The sequence below is a fragment of the Pseudophryne corroboree genome, chromosome 9 (genome assembly GCF_028390025.1).
Source record: "Pseudophryne corroboree isolate aPseCor3 chromosome 9, aPseCor3.hap2, whole genome shotgun sequence".
Taxonomy (NCBI): Eukaryota; Metazoa; Chordata; class Amphibia; order Anura; family Myobatrachidae; genus Pseudophryne; species Pseudophryne corroboree.
Window position 1 is genome coordinate 459,500,767 of NC_086452.1, and position 27,523 is coordinate 459,528,289.

A 27,523-nucleotide genomic window follows, 5' to 3' on the forward strand; every position below is an offset into this window, starting at 1 on the left:
CGCAGCCTAAACCTAGCAACTATTCCCCGCAGCCTAAACCTAGCAACTATTCCCCGCAGCCTAAACCTAGCAACTAGTCCCCGCAGCCTAAACCTACCAACTAGTCCCCGCAGCCTAAACCTACCAACTATTCCTCGCAGCCCAAACCTAGCAACTATTCCCCGGAGCCTAAACCTAGCAACTATTCCCCGGAGCCTAAACCTAGCAACTATTCCCCAGAGCCTAAACCTAGCAACTATTCCCCGCAGCCTAAACCTTGCAACTATTCCCCGCAGCCTAAACCTAGCAAGTATTCACCGCAGCCTAAACCTAGCAAATATTCCCCGCAGCCTAAACCTAGCAACTATTCCCCGGAGACTAAACCTAGCAACTATTCCCCGCAGCCTAATCCTAGCAAGTATTCACCGCAGCCTAAACCTAGCAACTATTCCCCGGAGCCTAAACCTAGCAACTATTCCCCGGAGCCTAAACCTAGCAACTATTCCCCGCAGCCTAAACCTTGCAACTATTCCCCGCAGCCTAAACCTAGCAAGTATTCACCGGAGCCTAAACCTAGCAACTATTCCCCGGAGCCTAAACCTAGCAACTATTCCCCGGAGCCTAAACCTAGCAACTATTCCCCGCCGCCTAAACCTAGCAACTATTCCCCGGAGACTAAACCTAGCAACTATTCCCCGCAGCCTAATCCTAGCAAGTATTCACCGCAGCCTAAACCTAGCAACTATTCCCCGGAGCCTAAACCTAGCAACTATTCCCCGGAGCCTAAACCTAGCAACTATTCCCCGCAGCCTAAACATTGCAACTATTCCCCGCAGCCTAAACCTTGCAACTATTCCCCGCAGCCTAAACCTTGCAACTATTCCCCGCAGCCTAAACCTAGCAAGTATTCACCGCAGCCTAAACCTAGCAACTATTCCCCGGTGCCCAAACCTAGCAACTATTCCCCGCAGCCTAAACCTAGCAACTATTCCCCGCAGCCTAAACCTAGCAACTATTCCCCGTAGCCTAAACCTAGCAACTATTCCCCGTAGCATAAACATTGCAACTATTCCCCGCAGCCTAAACCTTGCAACTATTCCCCGCAGCCTAAACCTAGCAAGTATTCACCGCAGCCTAAACCTAGCAAGTATTCCCCGGTGCCCAAACCTAGCAACTATTCCCCGCAGCCTAAACCTAGCAACTATTCCCCGCAGCCTAAACCTAGCAACTATTCCCCGCAGCCTAAACCTAGCAACTATTCACTGCAGCCTAAACCTAGCAACTATTCTAAGCAGCCTAAACCTACCAACTATTCCACGCAGCCTAAACCTAGCAACTATTCCCCGTAGCCTAAACCTAGCAACTATTCCCCGCAGCCTAAACCTAGCACTATTCCCTGCAGCCTAAACCTACCCTACCCCAGCGGCTTACCTCTCCAGCGGCCCAGCAAACACTCATTTAGTATCCCGGCGGTCGGGATTCTGGCGCCAGGACTGTGATCCTTGTCGGGATGCCAGCACCAGCATTGTGAGTAGTGTCGGGATTCCGGCGTCGGGATTGTGACTGCCTGGATTAGATTGTAAGCTCATATGGGAGGGCCGTCGTCCCCTTCTGTTTCATGTCACAGTTGGCATCATGATCCCCTTAATATAAAACAATGGGTCTTAATATAATACCACTGCAGCCCGCTGGGCGCGCCAGCTCCCGTGCATCTTTTTATCCAAATATATGTCTTCGTTGCAATGCGACTAGGACGCACCGGGAGTCTGTCCTGATTAACTCAATATGCGACACTTGTATCACAGCACCGACTCCTGGTGTATTGTAATCACATCACATTGTGACTGAAACGCGTTTTCAGGTAAAAAGATAAAAAAAGATGCCCGGTGCTAGCAGATTCGCACAGGACCTGGAGCGTCTCGCGTCACTTGGCGTATTGAGGCTAGATCTATGAGGACACATTTGTATGCCGTCACTTTATTTACAAAACAAACGTGCTGCGCGTTTCTCCGCATATCAGAACAAGTGGGAGGCAATGGGTGTCAGTTTGCAGAAGGGCATTTGCAAACGTAGCATGCCCTTCATAGGTTTCCTATTATATTTATAATTATATATATTTATAGAGAAAATGCAGTGATTAGAGTCAACAGCATGATGTCATGGATAATACGGTTTAGTTGTTGGAGCAGGCTGTTATACAGGTAGGAGAAAAACATTTTGCTATCACTAATGCACACTGAGTGAGCAATTACATAGCTTACATAGCACTTATGTGCTTTTTATTAACCCCTATTAATTTTCACCTGTGTGCTGACCTGGGGTAGCCGACCTGTGCCGACATGATGGAGTCCTGCACCCCGGACCCATACCTAGTATTAGGGACCCCCAGTGACAGAGACGCCTTGCCGTTCGGCCTGGGGGCTTAACCCTATATCTGCAGATATACGCAACTAAGATCTCCGTATTATCTGATTATTATGTAATGTTATTTCTCACTCAGTGTGCATTAGGGATAGCAAAATGTTTCTCTTACCCAGAATTATCCCTCCCTTTTAACACCTGAGTGACATCACAATCTGATTGAGCAGCTTGGCAATAGATGTGCATTGTGTGTTATACAGGTAGGTTGGCATTCCCAAGCTGCTACAAATTGTGTGAAGAGGAAGATATATCACAACAGCAAATGGGGGAGGTCCCATGCCAACAGATCAGGCACCAAGGGACTGTGGGGGACATGTACTAAGCAGTGATAAACGTGGAGAAGTGAGCCCGTGGAGAAGTTGCCCATGGCAACCAATCGGCATTGACGTAACATTTATAATTTGCATACTAAAAACACATACAGAGCAGCAGATTGGTTGCAACTTCTCCACTGGCTCACTTCTCCACGTTTATCACTGCTTAGTACATATGTCCCCCTGTGACACGGTGCTTCGTATTGCTTTCAGATATAACCGTCATAACAATGAAGATAAAGTATATTGTTAACTACATCTCCGGTACAGAAGAAAATATGTAATACTGCTATATCCTTCCTCCCACACCCTTAGGACAGTGTCCCAATATGGTCTATCTATGCTACAAATAAGGAACGTTGTCACTCCTGGACTGAAATGCAATTCAGCAAAAAGTGAAGAAATCATTTCACTGCATTAAATCTGCCCTGAGCCATCATTCATACATAAGGCATGGCTTTCCACTTGGCAGACCGTGCGCGGATTGCATCCCTCTGATACTTTTGTCTTTTAATGTGATTCAGCCCTGAGGCCGATAGACAAAACAAACATTCAACGCCAGCTCATAAGGAGCCCAGCGCCGCCATAAAACGTCTCCTTTCCAGCCCAATCACTCAATGCCGGCATGCACCATAAGTTTCACAACTAGACCCAGCGGTGTCGATTAATGTGGTTATAAAATACTTGCACCATGTAATCAATACTTAAAACTGTTATCATAAAACACAGACATCGATTTACAGAGGGCAAAAACATCTTTTATGAAGTTACGCCTAAAACAGTTACCGTCCATGAGGCGCACTGTACATTATCCTATTAAGAATTATTAAAGTCCCATTGTGACACCCCGAAACCTTCAGGGTGACTGACAGTGTAACTTTGGTGTAAGACTATCAGATCATCCATCTGGTCGAAGCCGTCCACAGGAACCAGAAACTCTCTATAAAGGCTAAGCCCCATCCTAATTGGTTGCTTTCAAATCCAAAGTCAGGGAATGAGTGTCCCATAGGATAAAACAAATTTAGCAGTAAATACAAAACAGAACACAGGCAACGTCCCAGTTACAGGAATGAAAATCAAAATGTGGGCAAAACTTTCCCACATGTAACAAGCTCCAGAATGTGATACTTTCCGGAGTTTGGCACCAAGGGGAATGGAGGCAGTCTGTGGCTTCCTGCTGCCTCTATTCCCCTCCTCACATCATGTCACTGCCCCTGTCACATGCAGCCCTGTCCTCACTGACACATCACTCATCTCCTGATATACTCTGTGCTGCTGGAGATCCTGCTCCTCCCACTATATAACTCTCAGTCTGTGGCTTCCTGCTGCCTCCATTCCCCTCCTCACATCATGTCACTGCCCCTGTCACATGCAGCCCTGTCTTCACTAACACATCACTAATCTCCTGATATACTCTGTGCTGCTGGGGACCCTGCTCCTCCCACTATGTATCAGGAGATGAGTGATGTGTCAGTGAGGACAGGGCTGCATGTGACAGGGGCAGTGACATGATGTGAGGAGGGGAATGGAGGCAGCAGGAAACCACAGACTGATAGTTATATAGTGGAAGGAGCAGGGACCCCCAGCAGCACAGAGTATATCAGGAGATGTGTCAGTGAGGACAGGGCTGCATGTGACAGGGGCAGTGACGATGTGAGGAGGGGAATGGAGGCAGCAGGAAGCCACAGACTGAGAGTTATATAGTGGAGGAGCAGGTCCCCAGCAGCACAGAGTATATCAGGAGATGAGTGATGTGTCAGTGAGGACAGGGCTGCATGTGACAGGGGCAGGGACATGATGTGAGGAGGGGAATGGAGGCAGCAGGAAGCCACAGACTGAGAGTTATATAGTGGAGAAGCAGGGTCCCCAGCAGCACAGAGTATATCAGGAGATGAGTGATGTGTCAGTGAGGACAGGGCTGCATGTGACAGGGGCAGTGACATGATGTGAGGAGGGGAATGGAGGCAGCAGGAAGCCGCAGACTGAGAGTTATATAGTGGGAGAGGCATTGTCCCCCATTTGTACAAACCAAATGGAAAGCTCATGTTTGGACAGTATACTCTACGTAAATGCTTATGAGAAGACAGTAGGTGATCATATGTACATATCTAACTACTAAGTTACTACAGTAGTTATGCACAGCAGCTGTATCTCATTACATTACATGTAATTCCTCATGTGTGGCTTCTACAAACACTATCAGTTAAACAATTGTATCAGAGCTAATAGGTGCCCTAGCACTAACTCAGGGAGAAACTAAAGGGGGTACACACGGAGAGATCCATGCTTAATTTCTAAGCAATATGACTAGATTGCTTAGAAATTAAGCACGGATCTCTCCGTGTGTATGCCCATAGTGATGCACGGCCCCACGCGTCGCTATCGCGCTGTGTGCTGAGCGGGGGGAGAGGTGTGCGGAGCGGTCTGTGCCAGATCGCTCAGCACACATCTCTACGTGTGTACCCCCCTTAACATATGATATAACAGCTGCTGCCGCCAACAAAAAAAAATAAAAAAACTGCAAAAATATTACTTTTCCTGTAAAGCAGACTGACCGCATACAGATAGCTATCCCATCCATCACTCAATATTAAACATAAATGAAACACTATGTCCTTATAGGGTCCATCTAAGAATAAAAGCTGTAAGTAGTAATGCTGGCCTTCTACAGCTCCGAACACAAATTCCACAGATATGATGAAATCATTACTTTTCCCAGTAAGAACTATAGGAGACCTGAAGCCTGCCAATAGTTTTTAATAGTATTTTCCTAGAATAAATAATAAATCAGTAATGCCCTTTCAGACAGAAAATTAAATTATCGGGTGAAGCAGTTCCACCCGGTAATTCAATGTAACACGCGGGTCCTTTTTCTGTGCAAAAGGGTCGATGCGTGTTGTAATTCCCGGGACTACGACCCTAGAATCTACCAGGGTCGGAGACCCGGGTTGACCCTTGCCCACGGACAAAATACCAGTGTTGATCGGCAAATTACCGGGTCGAAATTCTGGACCCGGTAACTTGCATGTCTGTGTGAAAGGGATGGGGTCAGGCAGTTCCCGGCAAAACGACCCGGTTGCCGGGACTTTCAGACATTTCTGTCTGAAAGAGGTATTAGTATAAAACCAGGCTTGTTATCAAAAATAAAAAAAATAAAAAAAATATAAAATTTTAACTTTTTTTAAAAAAATGCTTTTTTTGTTTAAACCAATTTTTTGCATTAATGTTTTCAAGGGAAAAAAATGTAATCATGTATTAGAAACCTTGATCAACCATGTTTTAATGCTTTCTAACATTAATAATGTTATTAGGCTTTGATTTATTATCCTTTATTTATATGGAGCCAAAAGGGATCCGCAGCGCCCAATTAGGGTACATAAATGAAAAAAAACGGGACAATAGTGCTTTACAGTACAAGACAATATAAGACAAGTATAGAGGAAATAAACACTGACATAAGTATCAGGGTGGCAGAAAACAGCGGGATTAGGTGCCGTTGTTTAAGTAAGAGAAGGATAAGCACATTGTCGAAGTCAAAAATATTACAGAAAGAGAACATACAAACTACACACATTATGAGTCGCTATACTTGCAAATACGCGCAGCGAGCACAGCAATATATGGTAACACACGCATTTACATGGACATGCCACAGAGATGGATTCGACACTTATTTCATACAGTACATAACTATAATAATATTAAGCGCCAGACATCATGATTTAAAATGATATATAATGAAGTAATGTCATGTATGTGTATTATTTGAACGAAACAAGATAGACCTGTCATATTTACTATTAAAGCAACCAGATTAATGTGTAGATTAATTTGATACTTGTTATTAAGTTATAGGACATTGCAACAACACTCTTATTAGGACAGTGGACAGGAAGCTCAGGCCAGCCCCCTTGGATGTCTTCAAGGCTGAACCTGATTAGCACATACAAAGAGACTAGTGACTCATCATGAATGAGAGAGAGTTCCCTCCCCCAAAACTAGATAACACATTGCTGATCACACAGGAGTCAGTTCCTTTTTGGTCTCAGATGAAGATGGAGTCCCAGCATTACTTTACAAAGAGAAAGAGATATAAGATACATTGAGGGAATAGAATTGTATGCTGCCATGTAACTGTATGTAACTGTATGTTTTAACTGCTTACTGTGTGAGTGTAACCATGTAACTATAGGTATACTGTACTTTGTAATATATTGAATCCATATCCTTTTAATAACAAATATATACATCAATGAGCTTTGGAACTCAGATAATGTGTGGGTGTATTGTTTTCTCTTATGGGATGCAGTGTTTTGCGATATATAGCGCACATTCATGGCACATGGTAATAAGAGGTGTAGGCGTTTACAATATATATTAGAGCGGGCATTTTAAATATTTGTGAGGAAACAATTTAACATTTACAACATGAGGGAAGAGGGCCCTACTCGTGAGAGCTTACAATGACACAGATGGAGTAGACAGTGAGCGTGGGACAGAGGGTTAGGATGAGATTAGGCTGGATTTGGAGAAGTAGTGGGTCTTGAAGTTCTGTAGAGAGGTGGAGAGTCTGGAGATTTGATTTATTTTACATATTTAAGTAAAACCAATTTTTTTTACAACTTATTATTCATATTACATCTGAATATATGTAGATAGACTAAACATATTAATACATATTAGTACACTCACAGATAGATGAAGCTGGAAATAAGAACAAGTTAATGTTAAGCATTAGTCTTAACGTATTATAATTAAATGAATACAAATAATAATACAAAATGGAAAATGCAAAAACACTTAGAGAAATACACGCACACACACAAAGGAGTTACGCATAAGCACTGGGCATGTTACTGGCATTAAACATTTTGAATCAAGAGACTATTATTTTAGTATGAAAGGCTTTTTTCAAGTATGTAACGGCGCTGTGACTGTACTAACAGCATAATAAAAATATACAGTGTGGTTTTTATAATAAAACAAAATAAAATTGGTTTAAACCAGCCAACCCTGTATAAAACTGCACAAGGGTATTTAATAGTAAATCCAGATTGTACTAAGGGTGACAACTTTTGCCCCGTATGCAACCCGATTACAGAGTCTGGTTAAAGAAAACGTTAAAGGGAGACGAAAAGCAAAAAGTTTGCACAAAGATAACTTAGACACAAGCTTAGTAAGACCAACACATCAATAAGCTGTGATCACTCAGCGAGCCGAAATTCCGACTTTTGTCAGGATACATTAGAATTCCGGCGGTCATGTGACCCACACCAGAATCCCAACACCACTCAGGAGACCAGCGCCGAATCAACCAACAGACGACATCCCGAAAGTAAGTATTCGGGTGCAGGGACAGGGATAGGGCCCAGGGGATAGAGAGTATTAGAGTTATGCACTAGGGGGTTTAGGGACTAGGTTGGGGGTGGTTATCCCTAACCGCCGTCCCCCCAAAGGTTACCCATAGCCACCACCCCCGGAGGGTTAGGGTAGGGGACAGGAGTGGTGGGGGTACAAATACCTACCCGCTCCGCTGTCGGCATCTTCAGTGTCAAGATGCCGGCATTCCCAGTGTCAAGATGCCGGCATCCCATACAGATGTGTCCACTCACATCTAACCTCCCTGCACGTTAAACAGCCCTCCTAGGCACGTCATGCTGTGCCGTGACTCGGTAGCGCCATCCTATGGCGTGACTCTGTAGAGCCATGTGTCTTTAGGTGCAACTTTTTCCATTAAAATTAGTCTTGTTCTCAAAACTTTGCGAATAGGACGCACAAGCGACGGCACGCCTCTATTCTGTGCGTCACATACGACATGGTAATTTACAGTGTTTTCCGAGAAAACACTGTAACGTACCATGTCCTATGCAGTTACAGCCACAGAAGCACACAGTATATAGGCATGCCGCATACAGTTTTAATCCGCAGAAGCTGCTTGTGCTTCCTATTTGCATATCGATACAAATAAGATGCATTTTTAGTAAAAAAAAATATGCCACACACTAACGAAGTTGCACGGGACTTGTCCGCTCACTCACGCCATGCATCTTCTGCTACGTGGGCGTATTGAGGCAAGATATACGAGGACACATCTATAGCAAGTGCTGGAGGATTTCATTTGTTTGTAGTAAGGAAATAAAATCACTTCATTTACAAGGTGCAGATCGATTCTCACACAGCAATGTGTGGGATAGGAGAACATTGCAAACGAATACAATGTATAAACTGGCAGGAGGAAAAGAAAAAGAATTAAAAGCAAATCAATGCCCTGTGAAGTGTGTTGCACAGAGACTTGCCGGCTTTACAGCCTCACAGCACTAAATCAATCGGAGCCAGGAGCCCAAACCAGGATTCTGCAGGAAGATTTCATTTGTTTACAGAGAGGAAACAAATTAGATTATACAGCAATCTGCATAATTCGATATGTAAATGTACAGATGCTTAACCTCAAAACAAAATGCAATCACAATAAATGGTTTAGTTGTGCCCAGAGCTCCACATGTTTTCTTTCAGACGGATTTAAATCACTGAATAGGTTTCCAGACAACAAAAACTCTTATTAAAATTATAAGACATATTAAAGAGTTCAAATGAAACCTATCTAGGAGAATAGGCAGGATGGATTGGATTGCTCGGTTTGGTTGTGGTATCAGTATTCTCCCTTGAAAATCACGCAGACATTTAAATATTAAACGGATATGTTTCATACGGATGTAATGCCAGGAAATACAATTATAAGAGACAATCTGCGCGCCAATCTCATTCTCATTCAGAGACGAGGCCGGAGCTGGACTCCTGCAGCCTCTGCGCCAAGACAAAACTTTACTTTTATGGGTGGAGATGGTCTTTAATTTAATTTGGTTTAATCTAATTTCTAGCGAGAATGTCTTATTTTGAGTGCAATCTATCTGGACTGCACAACCTAAATCTAATCATAATAAGAGGGGCTACCAGGCTGAGACTTGTAGCACCACGCCGAAAAACAAGAAAACGCAGGTGCACACTCTAAACACTGGCAATCAGAACAAATGTAATAAACTCTGCAACAGAGTAAAACGGAGGTTATTAGCATCATTTCTGGCCAAACAATATGGGCGCACCTACCGAATGACAGGTGACCTCGTCAGGCGGTTCCCCTAACAGTCCTAAGGTTGAAGTCCAGAGCACAAGACTCCCCCGGGCAGCTCAACCCAACACACCAAGGCATCACACTAGTGAGAAGCAGCAGCAGCAGCAGCTCAGCACTAAGGGGGTCATTCTGACCCGATCGCACGCTGTAGTTTTTTGCAGCATAGCGATCAGGTCAGAACTGCGCATGCGCTACGATCGCCTCTGCCTAATTGACTGGCAGAGGCAGTCGATGGGCGGGAGGGGGCGAAACGGCGGCGCCTTTTCGTGGGCGCGGCCCGCCCAACGCAGGCGTGGCTGGACCGTGCGGGGAGTGGCCCGCAGCGGCTGCGTGACGTCACACGCAGCCACTGCGGGCCGGGGAGCGATGAGTAGCTCCCGGCTAGCACGCTAAAGCTGCGCTTGCCGGGAGCTACTCTTGCAGTGCAAAGGCATCGCCGCTGTGCAATGCCTTTGCAATTCTGCAGGGGGGGGCGGCACTGACATGCGGGGCCGGATTGCCCTGTGCTGGGCGCCCCCCCGCATGTCAGTGTGAATGATCATAGCTACGATCAACTCGGAATGACCCCCTTACATAGGTGTGACGTAGTATTTATTAGGCTGTTACATTAGTGAAAACTAGTTTAAGTGGTTAAAGGGTTAGATTAACAAATCGGGTGTGGATCATTAAATCGACAGGGTCTGAAGGTCGACAGGGTTTCTAGGTCGACAGGTCAAAAGATTGACATGAGTTTTTCATGTTTTTTTGGTGTTGTTTTCTTCGTAGAGTGACCGGGAACCCCAATTAGTGCACCGCGTCCCCTCGCATGGCGAGCGAAGGTGACTTGCTTTGCTCGGCACAGGTTACCGTTCCAATCGTAGTCCACGTAAATCGTTAAGTATGAAAAAGTTCAAGAAAAAGAAGAAAAAAAATGTGAAAAACTCATGTCGACCTTTTGACCTAGCACATGTCGACCTAGAAACCCTGTCGACCCTAGTGACTGTCGACCTAGTCAGTGTGGATCTTCAGACCGGATCCCAACAAATCACATGTATACTGGTCAGAGAGGAGGAATTACAGACATGTCAGTATGACCTGGTACAAAACAGCACGAAAGGGTTACTAGGGACTAATGAAAGGAAGGACTAACTGGAAGGTGCACATTTGTACTGGTGTATACCTGTAGCACGGACATGGTTATGTGCATGTAGGCGCTCATTTATCTTCATGAAGACATGTCAACACACCAGGGATCATTGATCCCTGCGAGAAAAACACCAGTCGCGCACAGGGGTGCCAGTAAAGCCGCTGCGACCCAGAAACCTACCCATCTTAGGCTGACGGAGAGAGGTTAGGTTTAGGTTTTGAGGGGATGCTAAGGCTGCACCCCGGGAGGGTAGGTTTAGGCTGCGGGGAGGGGGATTAGGTTTAGGCACCCCCCTGGGAGGGTTAGGCTGCAGGAGGGGCGGGGAGAGTTAGGTTTCGGCTGCAGGGAGAGTTAGGTTTAGGCGCCACCAGTGGGCTGTGGGTGAGGGGGGGTTAGGGTTAGCCTACAGAAAGGGGTGGTTAGGGGGCCAGGGCGGGGGAAGGTAAGTATAATTACCTTCCCCTGTCGGAATTCTAATCATCGGGATGCTGCGGTAGATATTCTGACCGCCAGCATCCGAACGTCGGCAAATCAATCCCAACCCAATGTAAGTAGCTGTTGAAGCGTAGCAAAATAAAGTGTGGTGGCAGAGTACATGCTCCCCACTACTCTACTCCTCCGCCAGCCTATTGGGTTGTGAGTATTATCCCACAGGATCAGGACTGACAACAGGGATCTGCTGGAGATACGGGGATCAGGAGTGAGCCAAACCATCCATCCATTACCTCTCACATTAATGTTACACATTAAACCAGAGCATAAAAAAAAGATGAGGGTTACTGGAAATCTCGCTACTAACGTTCTAAGTATAACGGTGCCCCAGACGCCAAATTCCTCTCACATATATACTGTATATACATAAATGTGTCTGGGGAGCGGCACAGCCAGACTGCACGTGTCACGCAGGGTTATGGTGAAACCAGCGAGAGGCTTCGGCGCACAGGAGATCCCACGTTACAGACCGCTTAATGGAAACCTGAAACGTCAGAATCAGTAATAAATAACCGACACAACTGTAAAGGGCTTCCATTGTATAACGCGTTTCTTCCGCCAACAGACCGCGCATAGGTATCTGACGGACGACATAAGAGGATAAATCACATACAGGTCTCCACTCCTCGCATAACTCTATCCCCAGAATGGAGAGACATCTGGAGATTGCAGAAGAGAAGCAATAGGAGACACAGAAGATTATCCCCTTTCACTGTAAGAACTGTCTCAGACATGAAAGCAGGGGAGAGGGGAGACGGACGTACCTGGCAGTGACGTAGGTTTTCACCAGCTCGTCCAGTATGCGGTTATTCCGTAACTCGGGCTCTGTGACCGCCTGTGACAGAAGAGATACAAAATCAGTGCTGGACACACGATACCATCAGACCTGGGATAATGAGTCTCGTACTGTCAGTCCGGTCCCTGCACTGTACGGTGGATTCACAGAACCACAGATATAAAGGAGTACCAGTATTAAAGAAACGTCACACTTTACACCCCTGCAGCTAATCCCAGGCAGTCATTTTGTAATATTTACATAAAATGGCTTAAAATAAATTAAATATAATTTTTAAATGTTTTAAAATAACGTGTAGGAGATTTCGGCGTATGTTTTTGGGTCTTTGTAGCTGGAGAATTTTCCAAAAAATCAGGTCTGTCTGAGACACAGCGGCAGCTAACCCGAGGTGCTGCGGCAATACAGTCAGGCGACACCGTCCCGCCTGCACCACAGTCCACCATCTTTGAAGATCCTCCACCATCTTTGAAGATCCTCCAGGTGTCTGTGCCTAAGCCAGTGACATTAGAGAGCCAAGGACTGGCAATAAGAAGTGGGAGAAAGGTCCCCTGGACGGGACAATGGGGTCTATTCATAAAGCAGAGAAAAATCCTGTTTTGTGGAAAACAGGGCTTTTCTCTACTTTGAGCCATTCTTGGAGCAGGTTACCGGGGAGAAGTTCCTGACGTCTCCAGCAACAACCTCGCTCCGTGCCTGAATCGCATCATAATGCTTTTCAACTGCGCAAGCATCTAAGTCCCACTGCACATGCGTCTGATACTGCCTGCCCCTGTATCGATTGAGGAGCTGGGCCATTCATGGGAGGTGGATACTCAGACGCACGGAGGTGCAGAGTCTGATGGTCATGTCACATAACTGGCTACTATCTCAGACACTTAATGACTTACGCTGGAGGCCATGAAGGGTCGGCACCTAGCATAGGGCTGATGCAAGTTTCCATGCTGCGTCTGATGGTGGCATCTAAAGATGCACCTAGTGATATTGTAGCGTCTAAAGACGCTGACAGTGGGTGTCTCAGTCCTCGCACACGCAGGCACACGGATGTACACCAGGGTGCTACCAGCACCAGCATAAAGTCGTACAGGCGACTACAGCAAGACACACGCAGTCCAACTCACAATCATGCAAAAAGTGGCTGCAGAGGTGTGAGTGGGAGGACCAACCAGAAGCCGCTCTTCTGTGGCTTCTGATTGGTCCTTGCCCTCACACAGAATCTGTAAGTGGTACTGCAGCTTTAATTCACAACAAGGTTTAAAGAAAACATCACGGAAACGTTCTTCATCTTATTCAACAAGGCAAAATATAGTATTTATTTCTGAAGACTATTAATGCAGTAAAAATAAGAATTGACTCACCGGTAATTCTATTTCTCGTAGTCCGTAGTGGATGCTGGGAACTCCGTAAGGACCATGGGGAATAGACGGCTCCGCAGGAGACTGGGCACTCTAAGAAAGAATTAGGACTACTGGTGTGCACTGGCTCCTCCCTCTATGCCCCTCCTCCAGACCTCAGTTAGGGAAACTGTGCCCGGAAGAGCTGACACAATAAGGAAAGGATTTGGAATCCCGGGTAAGACTCATACCAGCCACACCGTATAACTCGTGATACAATACCCAGTTAACAGTATGAATAACAACTGAGCCTCACGAACAGATGGCTCATAACAATAACCCTTTAGTTAGGCAATAACTATATACAAGTATTGCAGACAATCCGCACTTGGGATGGGCGCCCAGCATCCACTACGGACTACGAGAAATAGAATTACCGGTGAGTAAATTCTTATTTTCTCTGACGTCCTAGTGGATGCTGGGAACTCCGTAAGGACCATGGGGATTATACCAAAGCTCCCAAACGGGCGGGAGAGTGCGGATGACTCTGCAGCACCGAATGAGCAAACTCAAGGTCCTCCTCAGCCAGGGTATCAAACTTGTAGAATTTTGCAAACGTGTTTGATCTCGACCAGGTAGCAGCTCGGCAAAGTTGTAAAGCCGAGACCCCTCGGGCAGCCACCCAAGAAGAGCCCACCTTCCTCGTGGAATGGGCTTTGACTGATTTAGGATGCGGCAGTCCAGCCGCAGAATGTGCAAGTTGAATCGTGGAGCAGATCCAGCGAGCAATAGTCTGCTTAGAAGCAGGAGCACCCAACTTGTTGGGTGCATGCAGGATAAACAGCGAGTCAGTCTTTCTGACTCTAGCCGTCCTGGAAACATAGATTTTCAGGGCCCGGACCACGTTCAGCAACTTGGAAGCCTCCAAGTCCCGAGTAGCCGCAGGCACCACAATAGGTTGGTTCAAATGAAACGCTGATACCACCTTAGGGAGGAATTGGGGACGCGTCCTCAATTCTGCTCTGTCCATATGGAAGATCAGATAGGGGCTTTTACAGGACAAAGCCGCCAATTCTGACACCCGCCTAGCCGAAGCCGAAGCCAAGGCCAAAAGCATGACCACTTTCCACGTGAGATATTTTAATTCCACGGTCTGAAGTAGCTCAAACCAATGTGATTTTAGGAAATCCAACACAACGTTGAGATCCCAAGGTGCCACTGGGGGCACAAAAGGGGGCTGAATATGCAGCACTCCCTTAACAAACATCTGAACTTCAGGCAGTGAAGCCAGTTCTTTTTGAAAGAAAATAGACAGGGCTGAAATCTGGACTTTAATGGATCCCAATTTTAGGCCCATAGTCACTCCTGACTGTAGGAAGTGCAGAAATCGATCCAGCTGAAATTCTTCTGTGGGGGCCTTCATAGCCTCATACTAAGCAACATATTTTCGCCATATGCGGTGATAATGCTTTGCTGTCACATCTTTCCTAGCTTTTATTAGCGTAGGAATGACCTCAACCGGAATGCCCTTTTCCATCAGGATCCGGCGTTCAACCGCCATGCCGTCAAACGCAGCCGCGGTAAGTCTTGGAACAGACGGGGCCCCTGCTGTAGCAGGTCCAGTCTGAGAGGCAGAGGCCAAGGTTCCTCTGAGATCATTTCTTGTAGTTCCGGGTACCAAGTCCTTCTTGGCCAATCCGGAACGATGAGTATAGTTCTTACTCCTCTTTTTCTTATTATCCTCAGCACCTTTGGTATGAGAGGAAGAGGAGGGAACACATAAACCGACTGGTACACCCACGGTGTCACTAGAGCGTCCACAGCTATCGCCTGAGGGTCCCTTGCCCTGGCGCAATATCTGTTTAGCTTTTTGTTTAGGCGGGACGCCATCATGTCCACCTGTGGCCTTTCCCAACGATTTACAATCAGTTGGAAGACTTCTGGATGAAGTCCCCACTCTCCCGGGTGGAGGTCGTGCCTGCTGAGGAAGTCTGCTTCCCAGTTGTCCACTCCCGGAATGAACACTGCTGACAGTGCTAACACGTGATTTTCCGCCCATCGGAGAATCCTTGTGGCTTCTGCCATCGCCATCCTGCTTCTTGTGCAGCCCTGTCGGTTTACATGGGCGACTGCCGTGATGTTGTCTGACTGAATCAGCACCGGCTGGTTTTGAAGCAGGGGTCTTGCCTGACTTAGGGCATTGTAAATGGCCCTTAGTTCCAGAATATTTATGTGTAGGGAAGCCTCCTGACTCGACCATTGTCCTTGGAAGTTTCTTCCCTGCGTGACTGCCCCCCAACATCGGAGGCTTGCATCCGTGGTCACCAGGACCCAGTCCTGTATGCCGAATCTGCGGCCCTCGAGAAGATGAGCACTCTGCAGCCACCACAGCAGAGATACCCTGGCTCTCGGGGACAGGGTGATCAGCCGATGCATCTGAAGATGCGATCCGGACCACTTGTCTAACAGATCCCACTGAAAGATCCTTGCATGGAACCTGCCGAATGGAATTGCTTCGTAAGAAGCTACCATCTTTCCCAGGACTCGCGTGCAGTGATGCACCGACACCTGTTTTGGTTTCAGGAGGTCTCTGACCAGAGATGACAACTCCTTGGCCTTCTCCTCCGGGAGAAACACCTTCTGTTCTGTGTCCAGAATCATACCCAGGAACAGCAGACGCGTCGTAGGAACCAGCTGCGACTTTGGAATATTCTAAATCCAGCCGTGCTGTTGTAGCACTTCCTGAGATAGTGCTACTCCGACCAACAACTGCTCCCTGGACCTCGCCTTTATAAGGAGATCGTCCAAGTATGGGATAATTATAACTCCCTTCTTTCGAAGGAGTATCATCATTTCGGCCATTACCTTGGTAAATACCCTCGGTGCCGTGGACAGACCAAACGGCAACGTCTGGAATTGGTAATGGCAGTCTTGTACCACAAAACGGAGGTACACCTGGTGAGGTGGGTAAATGGGGACATGCAGGTAAGCATCCTTGATGTCCAGTGATACCATGTAATCCCCTTCTTACAGGCTTGCAATAACCGCCCTGAGCGATTCCATTTTGAACTTGAACTTCCTTATATAATTGTTCAAGGATTTCAAATTTAGAATGGGTCTCACCGAACCGTCTGGTTTCGGTATCACAAACATTGTGGAATAGTAACCCCGTCCCTGTTGAAGGAGGGGAACTTTTATTATCACCTGCTGGAGGTACAGCTTGTGAATTGCCGCCAGCACTACCTCCCTGTCCGGGGGAGTAGCTGGCAAGGCTGATTTGAGGTAACGGCGAGGGGGAGACGTCTCGAATTCCAGCTTGTATCCCTGAGATACCACTTGTAGAACCCAGGGATCCACCTGTGAGCGAACCCACCGGTCGCTGAAGTTCCGGAGACGGGCCCCCACCGCACCTGGCTCCACCAGTGGAGCCCCAGCGTCATGCGGTGGATTTAGTGGAAGCAGGGGAGGATTTCTGTTCTTGGGAACTGGCTGTATGGTGCAGCTTTTTCCCTCTACCCCTGCCTCAGGGCAGAAAGGATGCGCCTTTAACCCGCTTGCCTTTCTGGGGCCAAAAGGACTGTACCTGATAATACGGTGCTTTCTTTGGCTGTGAGGGAACCTGGGGTAAAAATGTCGACTTCCCAGCTGTCGCTGTGGAAACGAGGTCCGAGAGACCATCCTCAAACAATTCCTCACCCTTGTAAGGCAAAACCTCCATGTGCCTTTTAGAATCCGCATCACCTGTCCACTGCCGAGTCCATAATACTCTCCTGGCAGAATTGGACATTGCATTTATTCTAGATGCCAGCCGGCAAATATCGCTCTGTGCATCTCTCATGTATATGTCTACGTCTTTAATATGCTCTATGGTTAGCAATATAGTGTCCCTGTCAAGGGAATCAATGTTATCAGACAGGGAATCAGACCACGCTGCTGCAGCACTGCACATCCATGCTGAAGCAATAGCAGGTCTCAGTATAGTACCAGAGTGTGTATATACAGACTTCAGGATAGCCTCCTGCTTTCTATCCGCAGGCTCCTTTAAGGCGGCCGTATCCTGAGACAGTAGTGCCACCTTTTTGACAAGCGTGTGAGCGCTTTATCCACCCTCGGGGATGTCTCCCAACGTACCCTGTCCTCTGGCGGGAAAGGGTACGCCATTAGTAACTTTTTAGAAATCACTAGTTTTTTTATCAGGGGAAGCCCATGCTTCTTCACACACTTCATTTAACTCATCTGAAGGGAGAAAAACCACTGGTTGCTTTTTCTCCCCAAACATAATACCCTTTTTAGTGGTACCTGGGTTAATGTCAGAAATGTGCAACACATTTTTCATTGCCGTAATCATGCAATGGATGGCCCTAGTGGAATGTACATTAGTCTCGTCGTCGACACTGGAGTCAGACTCTGTGTCGACATCTGTGTCTGCCATCTGAGGTAGCGGGCGTTTTTGAGCCCCTGATGGCCTTTGAGACGCCTGGGCAGGCACTGGCTGAGAAGCCGGCTGTCCCACAGCTGTTATGTCATCGAACCTTTTATGTAAGGAGTTGACACTGTCGGTTAATACCTTCCACATATCCATCCACTCAGGTGTCGACCCCGCAGGGGGTGACATCACATTTATCGGCACCTGCTCCGCCTCCACATAAGCCTCCTCATCAAACAAGTCGACACAGCCGTACCGACACACCACACACACACAGGGAATGCTCTGACTGAGGACAGGACCCCACAAAGTCCTTTGGGGAGACAGAGAGAGAGTATGCCAGCACACACCATAGCGCTATATAAACAGGGATTTACACTACACAAAGTGATTTTCCCTATAGCAGCTATAATACGCAGTTTTGCGCCTAAATTTTGTGCCCCCCCTCTCTTTTTTACCCTATTGAGCCTGGAAACTGCAGGGTAGAGCCTGGGGAGCGTCCTTGAAGCGGAGCTGTGAAGAGGAAATGGCGCCAGTGTGCTGAAGGAGATAGCCCCGCCCCTTTTTCGGCAGGCTTCTCCCGCTCTTATATTAATATTATGGCAGGGTATTTTTACACATATATAGTTTATTAGACTATATTATGTGTTTTTTTGCCATTTAAGGTACTCTAATTGCAGCCCAGGGCGCCCCCCCCCCAGCGCCCTGCACCCATCAGTGACCGGAGTATGTGGTGTGCATAGGGAGCAATGGCGCACAGCTGCAGTGCTGTGCGCTACCTTAATGAAGACCGGAGTCTTAAGCCGCCGATTTCCAGGACGTTCTTCTTGCTTCTGGCTCTGCAAGGGGGACGGCGGCGCGGCTCCGGGACCGGACGACCGAGGCTGGGCCTGTGTACGATCCCTCTGGAGCTAATGGTGTCCAGCAGCCTAGAAGCCCAAGCTAGCTGCAAGCCGGTAGGTTCGCTTCTCTCCCCTAAGTCCCTCATAGCAGTGAGTCTGTTGCCAGCAGATCTCACTGAAAATAAAAAACCTCAGGAGAGCCCCTAGTGTGCAACCAGCTCGAGCCGGGCACAGATTCTAACTGAGGTCTGGAGGAGGGGCATAGAGGGAGGAGCCAGTGCACACCAGTAGTCCTAATTCTTTCTTAGAGTGCCCAGTCTCCTGCGGAGCCCGTCTATTCCCCATGGTCCTTACGGAGTTCCCAGCATCCACTAGGACGTCAGAGAAATGAATAGTATTAATACATAGTATACTCGGGGACATGCACCACTTGCCTGCAGTTGCCCTTTGCACAGAATAAGTATCATATGCTTATCCTATGAGCGTTACTCACATAAGGAACCAATTAACCTAGAAAAATGCTCCCGGAACATTTCCAAAAATATTCTGGGAGTCCCACACCGCTGTCCCCTGGAGCACGCAAGAAAATCAGTCGTAACCTATCAAAATCAACCCATACCAGAAAAGACCGGGGGAAGGGGGAACAATCTGCGGTCAGAGGGAAGTACAGGCGGCAATGTGCCCTGCGATGGCTTGTGAAATACGGCCCTTTATCTGGCAGAGGGTTATGGGACTCGCGTCTACGGATGCGGCAAGTCCCTTCTAATAATATCACGGCTGTGGCCACAATAGCTGCATCGCAGACATGCCGTGAAGGGTTAACGCTACAGCAAGTTGGTTTAAAAGCTTCTGCACTACAGGCAATCAGCCGAATCTGAATGCCGAGATTCTGCAGGGAAAGCAGAGAGTAGGCGGGAGGCAGAGGCGCGCACAGAAAGTTTATTTAGAAAAAAAATCATTCAAATAAAATAAAATAAAACCTGTATGCTGAAGGGGGAAAAATGCACATTATCAAAATCAATGCACGCAAGATCTGGGGGTTTTGCAACTTCATAACAAAACACTGTCTGTACTTCAAGCACATCTACCTAGGTGCGATATATTATATACACCTGAATCAAAGTATCTCAGGCATACCCTACCCAGGCTGCTTGGTGCAATATAAGGTGACCTGTTTTATTCACTGTAGATTTGCGTTAATAATGCATTCCTACCATTGTAAGCCGCTACATGCAGTCTTTGCTCATAGCTGAATGGCATACTGAGTACATCATATAAGACTGGCTTACACATCAGTCATCTGAAATGACTGGTTCGTGGTCAATAAGCCGCACTCAGAGACTGCCACTGGCATCCAGGCTCTTGTTACAGATATATATGGATGGTTCAAATGCAAAGACACATGCAGACGCAGTCTGTGACGTGTGGCATTATGGGTAAAGGACTAAACTGGGCATCTGACCTAATAATGGGCCTACGTGTAAGGAGTCAGCAATCATCTTGCAACCCAACTCTGTGCCACGCCATGGCCTATACTGTCAAAATGAACAAACTAACCATCAACATTGTGAGGTATGTGAGCAACATAAGGGGAAAATAAAATTATTAAGAAGGAAGACGTTCTAAGGGCTAGAATTACTATTGTGCGGTATGATCTGGAGATCTCGCCAACAGATATAGGGGTATATGCAATAGCGGGCGAATCGCGGCATTAGATCCGCCTCTGTATGATTCGCCCGCTATCGCCAGCCGCAGCCCTGTCGCCGGGACCCTGGTTTCACTATATTCAATGTAAAACAGATTCGCCCCTCCCGCAGGCGGATTCCGGCCAATCGGCGAGCAGTGGGCGTGCTGAATTCGCCTTCCTGCCCAATTGCTGGAACGGTAAAATCTGTGAAAAAAATGGCGTGGGGTCCCCCCTCCAAAGCATAACCAGCCTCGGGCTCATTGAGCTGGTCCTGGTTCTAAAAATACGGGGAAAAAATTGACAGGGGATCCCCCGTATTTTTAAAACCAGCACCGGGCTCTGCGCCTGATGCTGGTGCAAAAATTACGGGGGACAAAACGAGTAGGGGTCCCCCGTATTTTTAACACCAGCATCGGGCTCCACTAGCTGGACAGATAATGCCACAGCCGGGGGTCACTTTTATGCCGTGCCCTGCGGCCGTGGCATTAAATATCCAACTAGTCACCCCTGGCCGGGGTACCCTGGGGGAGTGGGGACCCCTTCAATCAAGGGGTCCCCCCCCCCCAGCCACCCAAGGGCCAGGGGTGAAGCCCGAGGCTGTCCCCCCCCATCCAATGGGCTGCGGATGGGGGGGCTGATAGCCTTTGTGTAAAAAAAAAAGATATTGTTTTTTCCATTAGTACTACAAGTCCCAGCAAGCCTCCCCCGCAAGCTGGTACTTGGAGAACCACAAGTACCAGCATGCGGGAGAAAAACGGGCCCGCTGGTACCTGTAGTACTACTGGGAAAAAAATACCCAAATAAAAACAGGACACACACACCTTGATAGTAAAACTTTATTTCATACACCGACACACACATACTTACCTGTGTTGACACGCCGACTGCAACGATCTCCGACGATCCGAGGGTACCTGTCAAAAAATTATACTCACCTTCCAGCGTCCGTCCAGAGGTCCAGGTCCAGGGGTATATCCACGTACTTTGTAAAATAAAAAAACGATCACGGTCCACCGGACTAGAAAGGAGTGTAATGTTTTCACATTACACTCCTTTCTCCCGAATGTCGGGACGTCACGTGACTCCCTGTCACTGACGTCCCTTCAGCCAATCAGGAAGCGCTACTGCCGTGGCGCTCAGCTGATTGGCTGGACGCCGTCTGTACACTGACAGCGCCTCGCACAGCTCCCTCCATTACTTTCAATGGTGGGAACTTAGCGGCTAGCGGTGGGGTCACCCGCCGGTCAGCCGCTGACCGGCGGGTGACCTCACCGCTAGCCGCTAAGTTCCCACCATTGAAAGTAATGGAGGGAGCTGTGCGAGGCGCTGTCACAGCGAGCAGCCAATCAGGTGAGCGCAATTGCGCTTCCTGATTGGCTTAGAGACCTGTCAGTGACAACTGTCACTGACAGATCTTAATCGTGGAAAGGTGTCCCATGTGTCAGCATGGGACACCTTTCAGTCCGTTATGGAGCGGGTAAATGCGTTTTATTATTTTGCCAAGTCCGTGGATTTATCTCTGGAGCCTGGTTAAGGTGAGTATATTGAACTTTGCTTTTCAGGTACCCCGGGATTCTACATGGAGAAGAGGACCGATGTCGGCGTGTGAACATAGGTAAGTATGTGTGTGTCGGCAGTGTGTAATAAAGTTTTACTGTCGACGGTGTCTGTGTCCTGTTTTTATTTGGGTATTTTTTTTCCAGTAGTACTACAGGTACCAGCGGGCCCGTTTTTCTCCCGCATGCTGGTACTTGTGGTTCTCCAAGTACCAGCTTGCGGGGGAGGCTTGCTGGGACTTGTAGTACTAATGGAAAAAACAATATCTTTTTTTTGAACACAAAAAGGCTATCAGCCCTCCCATCCGCAGCCCATTGGATGGGGGGGGACAGCCTCGGGCTTCACCCCTGGCCCTTGGGTGGCTGGGGGGGGGGGGACCCCTTGATTGAAGGGGTCCCCACTCCCCCAGGGTACCCCGGCCAGGGGTGACTAGTTGGATATTTAATGCCACGGCCGCAGGGCACGGCATAAAAGTGACCCCCGGCTGTGGCATTATCTGTCCAGCTAGTGGAGCCCGATGCTGGTGTTAAAAATACGGGGGACCCCTACTCGTTTTGTCCCCCGTATTTTTGGCACCAGCATCAGGCGCAGAGCCCGGTGCTGGTTTTAAAAATACGGGGGATCCCCTGTCATTTTTTTCCCCGCATTTTTAGAACCAGGACCAGCTCAATGAGCCCGAGGCTGGTTATGCTTTGGAGGGGGGACCCCACGCCATTTTTTTTTCTGATTTTACGTTCCAGCAATAAAAAAAAAAAAATATTATTTTAAAAAATATATAAATAATATTTGTGCCTCCCCCCAAAAAAAAAAAAAAACCTAATCCCTTCTAATATAAATAGATCTGCTATTCCTAAAAAAAAAAACACAAAAAAAAAACATGTTTAAAATTTTTTTATTTGTTTTCACCCTCCAAAGTGTGGCGGAGTGAAAATCGCGAATTTGCTGTCTAAAAGCACTGCAGGCGAATTTCCAAACTTGAATTGAATATGCTGGAGGCGAATTGCAGCATCTGTACCATTGCAGAAAAGGCGAATTCGGAAAAACGCGAATTGAGAAAAGGCGAATTTTGACGGGCCGTTTTTTTGCGATAAAGTACTGCACTGCATAGGCGAATTGATTTTTTGCGGCGAAAACGGCCCGCAATTCGCCTTTTTCTGAAATTCGCCCGCTATTGCATATACCCCATAAATGTTTAACCAGATGGGTTTCACTTATTTCTCTCAGGGGACAGCGCACTGCATCAGTTACTATCCCGGAATAGGTGCAGAATGAGACAGAAGTCACGCAACCCAACTACATGGCTGGAGAGAATACAGAGCGATGGCGGAGCCGCAGCAGCAGCGGTGTTACTTCAATTCTCCAATTACTGCAAGAGTGAGAGTGCGTTTAGGGGCTGTGTAATTTATTATAAGGGCTACATCTTCACCCCAGGCCTTGTGGTCAGACACCCGAGCAGAACGGACATTACCGGTAGCTCAACAAATATTCAGTATCACCATGATGTGCGGTTACTGGATGCACCACCCACATGTGATTAATCATCACCGGGGGAGGAAAAGAATAGTTTCAACTTAAATAAAGCAGTAGCACGCTGTAAAGGTTTTATATACATATATTTATTTTTTCATTTAATTTCATAAATGTTTTACTATAAAAAAAAAAAAAAAAAAAACACTTTCACAAATGTAACAGAACGAATTCTGCTCAAATATAGTCACCAAGGAATAAAAGCAAATTAAATTTAAACTGCTCAGCACCCAGGACTGAAGACAGCACATGTATTATATATATATATATATATATATATATATATATATATATATATATATATATCTATCACCCACGCCCTCGCTATTAGGTATAGAAAGAGTGGGTCACATACAGTAGCTATATATGACAGAAGCGTTAGGACTATGTTATGCAAGAGTAACCTGTACTAAGAGTTATACAGTTCTGTGGATTTAGTGTGCAGGCAGCAAATTGGAGGCTACCCAACCAAGTTGTGCCAACCTCAGTGATGTCACTGCTAGGTTCTAGTGACCAGAGAACCTCATGCCTCAGTGATGTCACTGCTAGGTTCTAGTGACCAGAGAGCGTCATACCTCAGTGATGTCACTAGATTCTAGTGACCAGAGAACCTCATGCCTCAGTGATGTCACTGCTAGGTTCTAGTGACCAGAGAGCGTCATACCTCAGTGATGTTACTAGATTCTAGTGACCAGAGAACCTCATGCCTCAGTGATGGCACTGCTAGGTTCTAGTAACCAGAGAGCGTCATACCTCAGTGATGTCACTAGATTCTAGTGACCAGAGAACCTCATGCATCAGTGATGTCACTAGGTTCTAGAGAATAGAGAGCCTCATGCCTCAGTGAGGTCACTAGGTTCTAGTGAACAGAGCGTCATGCCTCAGTTATGTCACTAGGTTCTAGTGACCAGAGAGCCTTGTGACTCCGTGATGTCACTATGTCATAGAGAACACAGTGCCTCATGCCTCAGAGATGTCACTAGTTCCCAGTAAACTGATAAACTGAGAACCTCAAATCTCACTGTCACAAGGTCCTATTGCATAGGTAACATCCATGCCTCAATGATGTCACAAAGTTCTAGTGAACAGAGAGCCTCATGTTTCAATGATGTCACTAAGTCCGAGTCAAAACAGTGCCTCATTCCTCAGTGATGTTGCTAGTACTTAGTTAAGTGAGACCCTCATGTCTCAGTGATGCCATTAGCTCCTAGTGACTGGGGGGGGGCCTCACGCCTCTGACAGACTGCAAAATAATTCATTCAGCTGACAAAATGGCTGCCTCCACTGACAGGATGATGGTGTAGAGGAGAAATAGGATTGGTGTTGCGCACATTGCGGTTCCAGTAAGGAACATGCATTTATTCCTACAACTAAAGCCAGGAACACCCCATCCTATGGGTGCCGCCAACCCAACGGAGGGATAATCGGATCAGTGTGCACCCATACACACTGACCAATTTCTTCCTCAGGGTCTACTTCTCTTTCATCGCCTGAACGGGATCAGGGGTCGGGAACGATATAGTGCAGCATACGTGATATGGTTCTCCTGAACTAGTCTTTGCATTTATAGCCATTTATCAGCTTCAAACGCTCCTGCATACATGTTGTCCAATTATCGGTACCATCCCCCGATAATCAGCTGATCAGCCAGATAACTGGATAGTGTGTACTCAGCATTAGGAACTTTAAAATCATAATCATTTCCCTATAAATCAACATATTCTGAAAACCTTAGGAGTTCTAAAAGGTGATCAACTGAATGAATGAAATCCAGAACGTACCACACAACAGATGGGACACTGCGTCTTGTATGACAGGAACTTCCGTATGCACAGAGAACAGTCTGTAGACAGAAGAAAAACATGTTATTACGGTACAGAAGTCGCCGGAGTGGAGGCAACTTTCCACAGCTCGGAGTGTCAGATAACAGCGACATGCCTTCACTCCCCTCACACAACGCACGCACAGCCGTCCCACGGGGTCCCTGTGCTAATTGCTGGAACTTAATTGAGTGGTACAGGAGTCAAAGTCACACCATAACGCTTTTATATGGCCCCAAGGTAAATAAAGTAGAACCCCCTCTTCCTTTCATTAGCCGGAGCTCCGCTAAGGAGAGACGTGACTGTACATTATGAATGTTTGTCATTATGTACTTCTAGAGGGTGAAATTCCAAGCGACTATTCTGTTCTCCGATCAGAAATTCATCAACTTGACAGAACCTAACAAAAAGCCTCAGTTGCAAACTATGGTCTGTGCTTCCATAATGAGGAAAGTTTGTGTTCCCCCTCCAATACCGTGGAGCTTAGACAGCGTTACCGCAATGGTTCAGTAGTAACGTAGCGCTCACCCACAGAAGGGTCTGATTCGTCGTTACATTTCATGCCGACGCCGAATAATAACTGTACAAAGCTCTAAAAGCAGGAGTATTCAACATTCGGCACTCCAGCTGCTGTAGAACTACACATCCCAGCATACTCTGATAGCAATACTGTAGCAGGGCATGCTGGGATGTGTAATTCCACAGCAACTGGGGTGCTGGATGTTGAATATCCCTAATGTGTCAGTGTCTTGGTAAAAATCCCACGGAATGAATCGTATGAAATATACACATTCGCCCGTTTGCGGCCAGAGGACTACATATGAGTAAAATCACCTCACGTGCTGATTTTCCCGTTTTCACAGCATGTTTTTAATTAAAAGAAAAAAGGTTTACCACTAGTAAAAGCAAATGTTATTGCTTTTTATTTCAGGAAACAAAGCGGGGTTTTAGGTTTGTGCTTCCACATTTATTTTTCAAGTTTAACATCACAAATTATCAAAATACAGAGAAGAGAAAAAAAAATCCCTATCCCAGTGTAAACAGGAAAGTATGTATATTTTATAAGTACTATGGGGGTCATTCCGAGTTGATCGCTCGCTAGCAGTTTGCTAAGCCGCCGCCCTCTTGGAGTGTATTTTAGCTTAGCAGAAGTGCGAACGAAAGGATCGCAGAGCGACTACAAAAAAAAAATTGTGCAGTTTCTGAGTAGCTTCAGACCTACTCAGCGCTTGCGATCACGTCAGACTGTTCAGTTCCGGATTTGACGTCACAAACACGCCCTGCGTTCTCCCAGCCACGCCTGCGTTTTTTTCAACACTCCCTGAATGACGGTCAGTTTACACCCAGAAACGCCCACTTCATGTCAATCACTCTGCGGCCAGCAGTGCGACTGAAAAACTTCGCTAGACCTTGTGTGAAACTGTATCGGCTGTTGTGAAAGTACGTCGCGCATGCGCAGAAGTGCCATTTTTTTGCATCATCGCTGCGCAGCGAACATTTTCAGCTAGCGATCAACTCGGAATGACCCTCGATATTCAAAGTAAAGGTGCCCACACACGATGAGATCTGTGCTTGGCGCGATCTGAGCTATACAATGTGTGCTATGCGATTTGTACTTTAGTGGTATGCTATTTATACTACACACCGATTTTGACTACACTGCAATGTATAATGTATGCGATGTAGAACAAATACCTGACTGCACATACTAATTTGCCTTGCGATATCGACTACGCGGGAGCACGCACTGAAAGGGAAAATAAACACGGTGCGATTTGAACTAAAAAGATCAAATCGCACGCGGTGATCGCACCGTATGTGGGCACCTCTGTTTTGTTTGTTTTTAGAAAACCATTTGAGGTTGGCAAAAAATCATTTACACATAATGCCAGTTACAGAATAGAGCGATAAGCAGGTGAAGACTTGCACGGAAAGAATATATAGCAATGGTGTCAAAAAGAGAAAAGCTTTAAATTATCACAATGTTTTTCTTATTTATGTGCAAAAACAATCCAATAAATATAGTACTAATGGTAGCTTAAAAGGAAATCCAAATATATGACTATACAGTTCATA

General features: G+C 46.7%; 1 protein-coding gene across 4 annotated transcripts in view; it reads right to left on the reverse strand.

Moving 5' to 3' along the window:
* RAD18 (RAD18 E3 ubiquitin protein ligase) overlaps positions 1-27,523 on the reverse strand; it is a 543,966-nt gene that overhangs the window by 448,361 nt on the left and 68,082 nt on the right. For all 4 annotated transcript variants that reach the window (XM_063941263.1, XM_063941261.1, XM_063941264.1 and 1 more), the window contains exons 3-4: positions 25,409-25,470; positions 12,226-12,296 (exon numbers count right to left, since the gene is read on the reverse strand). In XM_063941263.1, the coding sequence (XP_063797333.1) occupies positions 12,226-12,296; positions 25,409-25,470 (133 nt within the window). The remainder of the gene's footprint in view (positions 1-12,225; positions 12,297-25,408; positions 25,471-27,523) is intronic.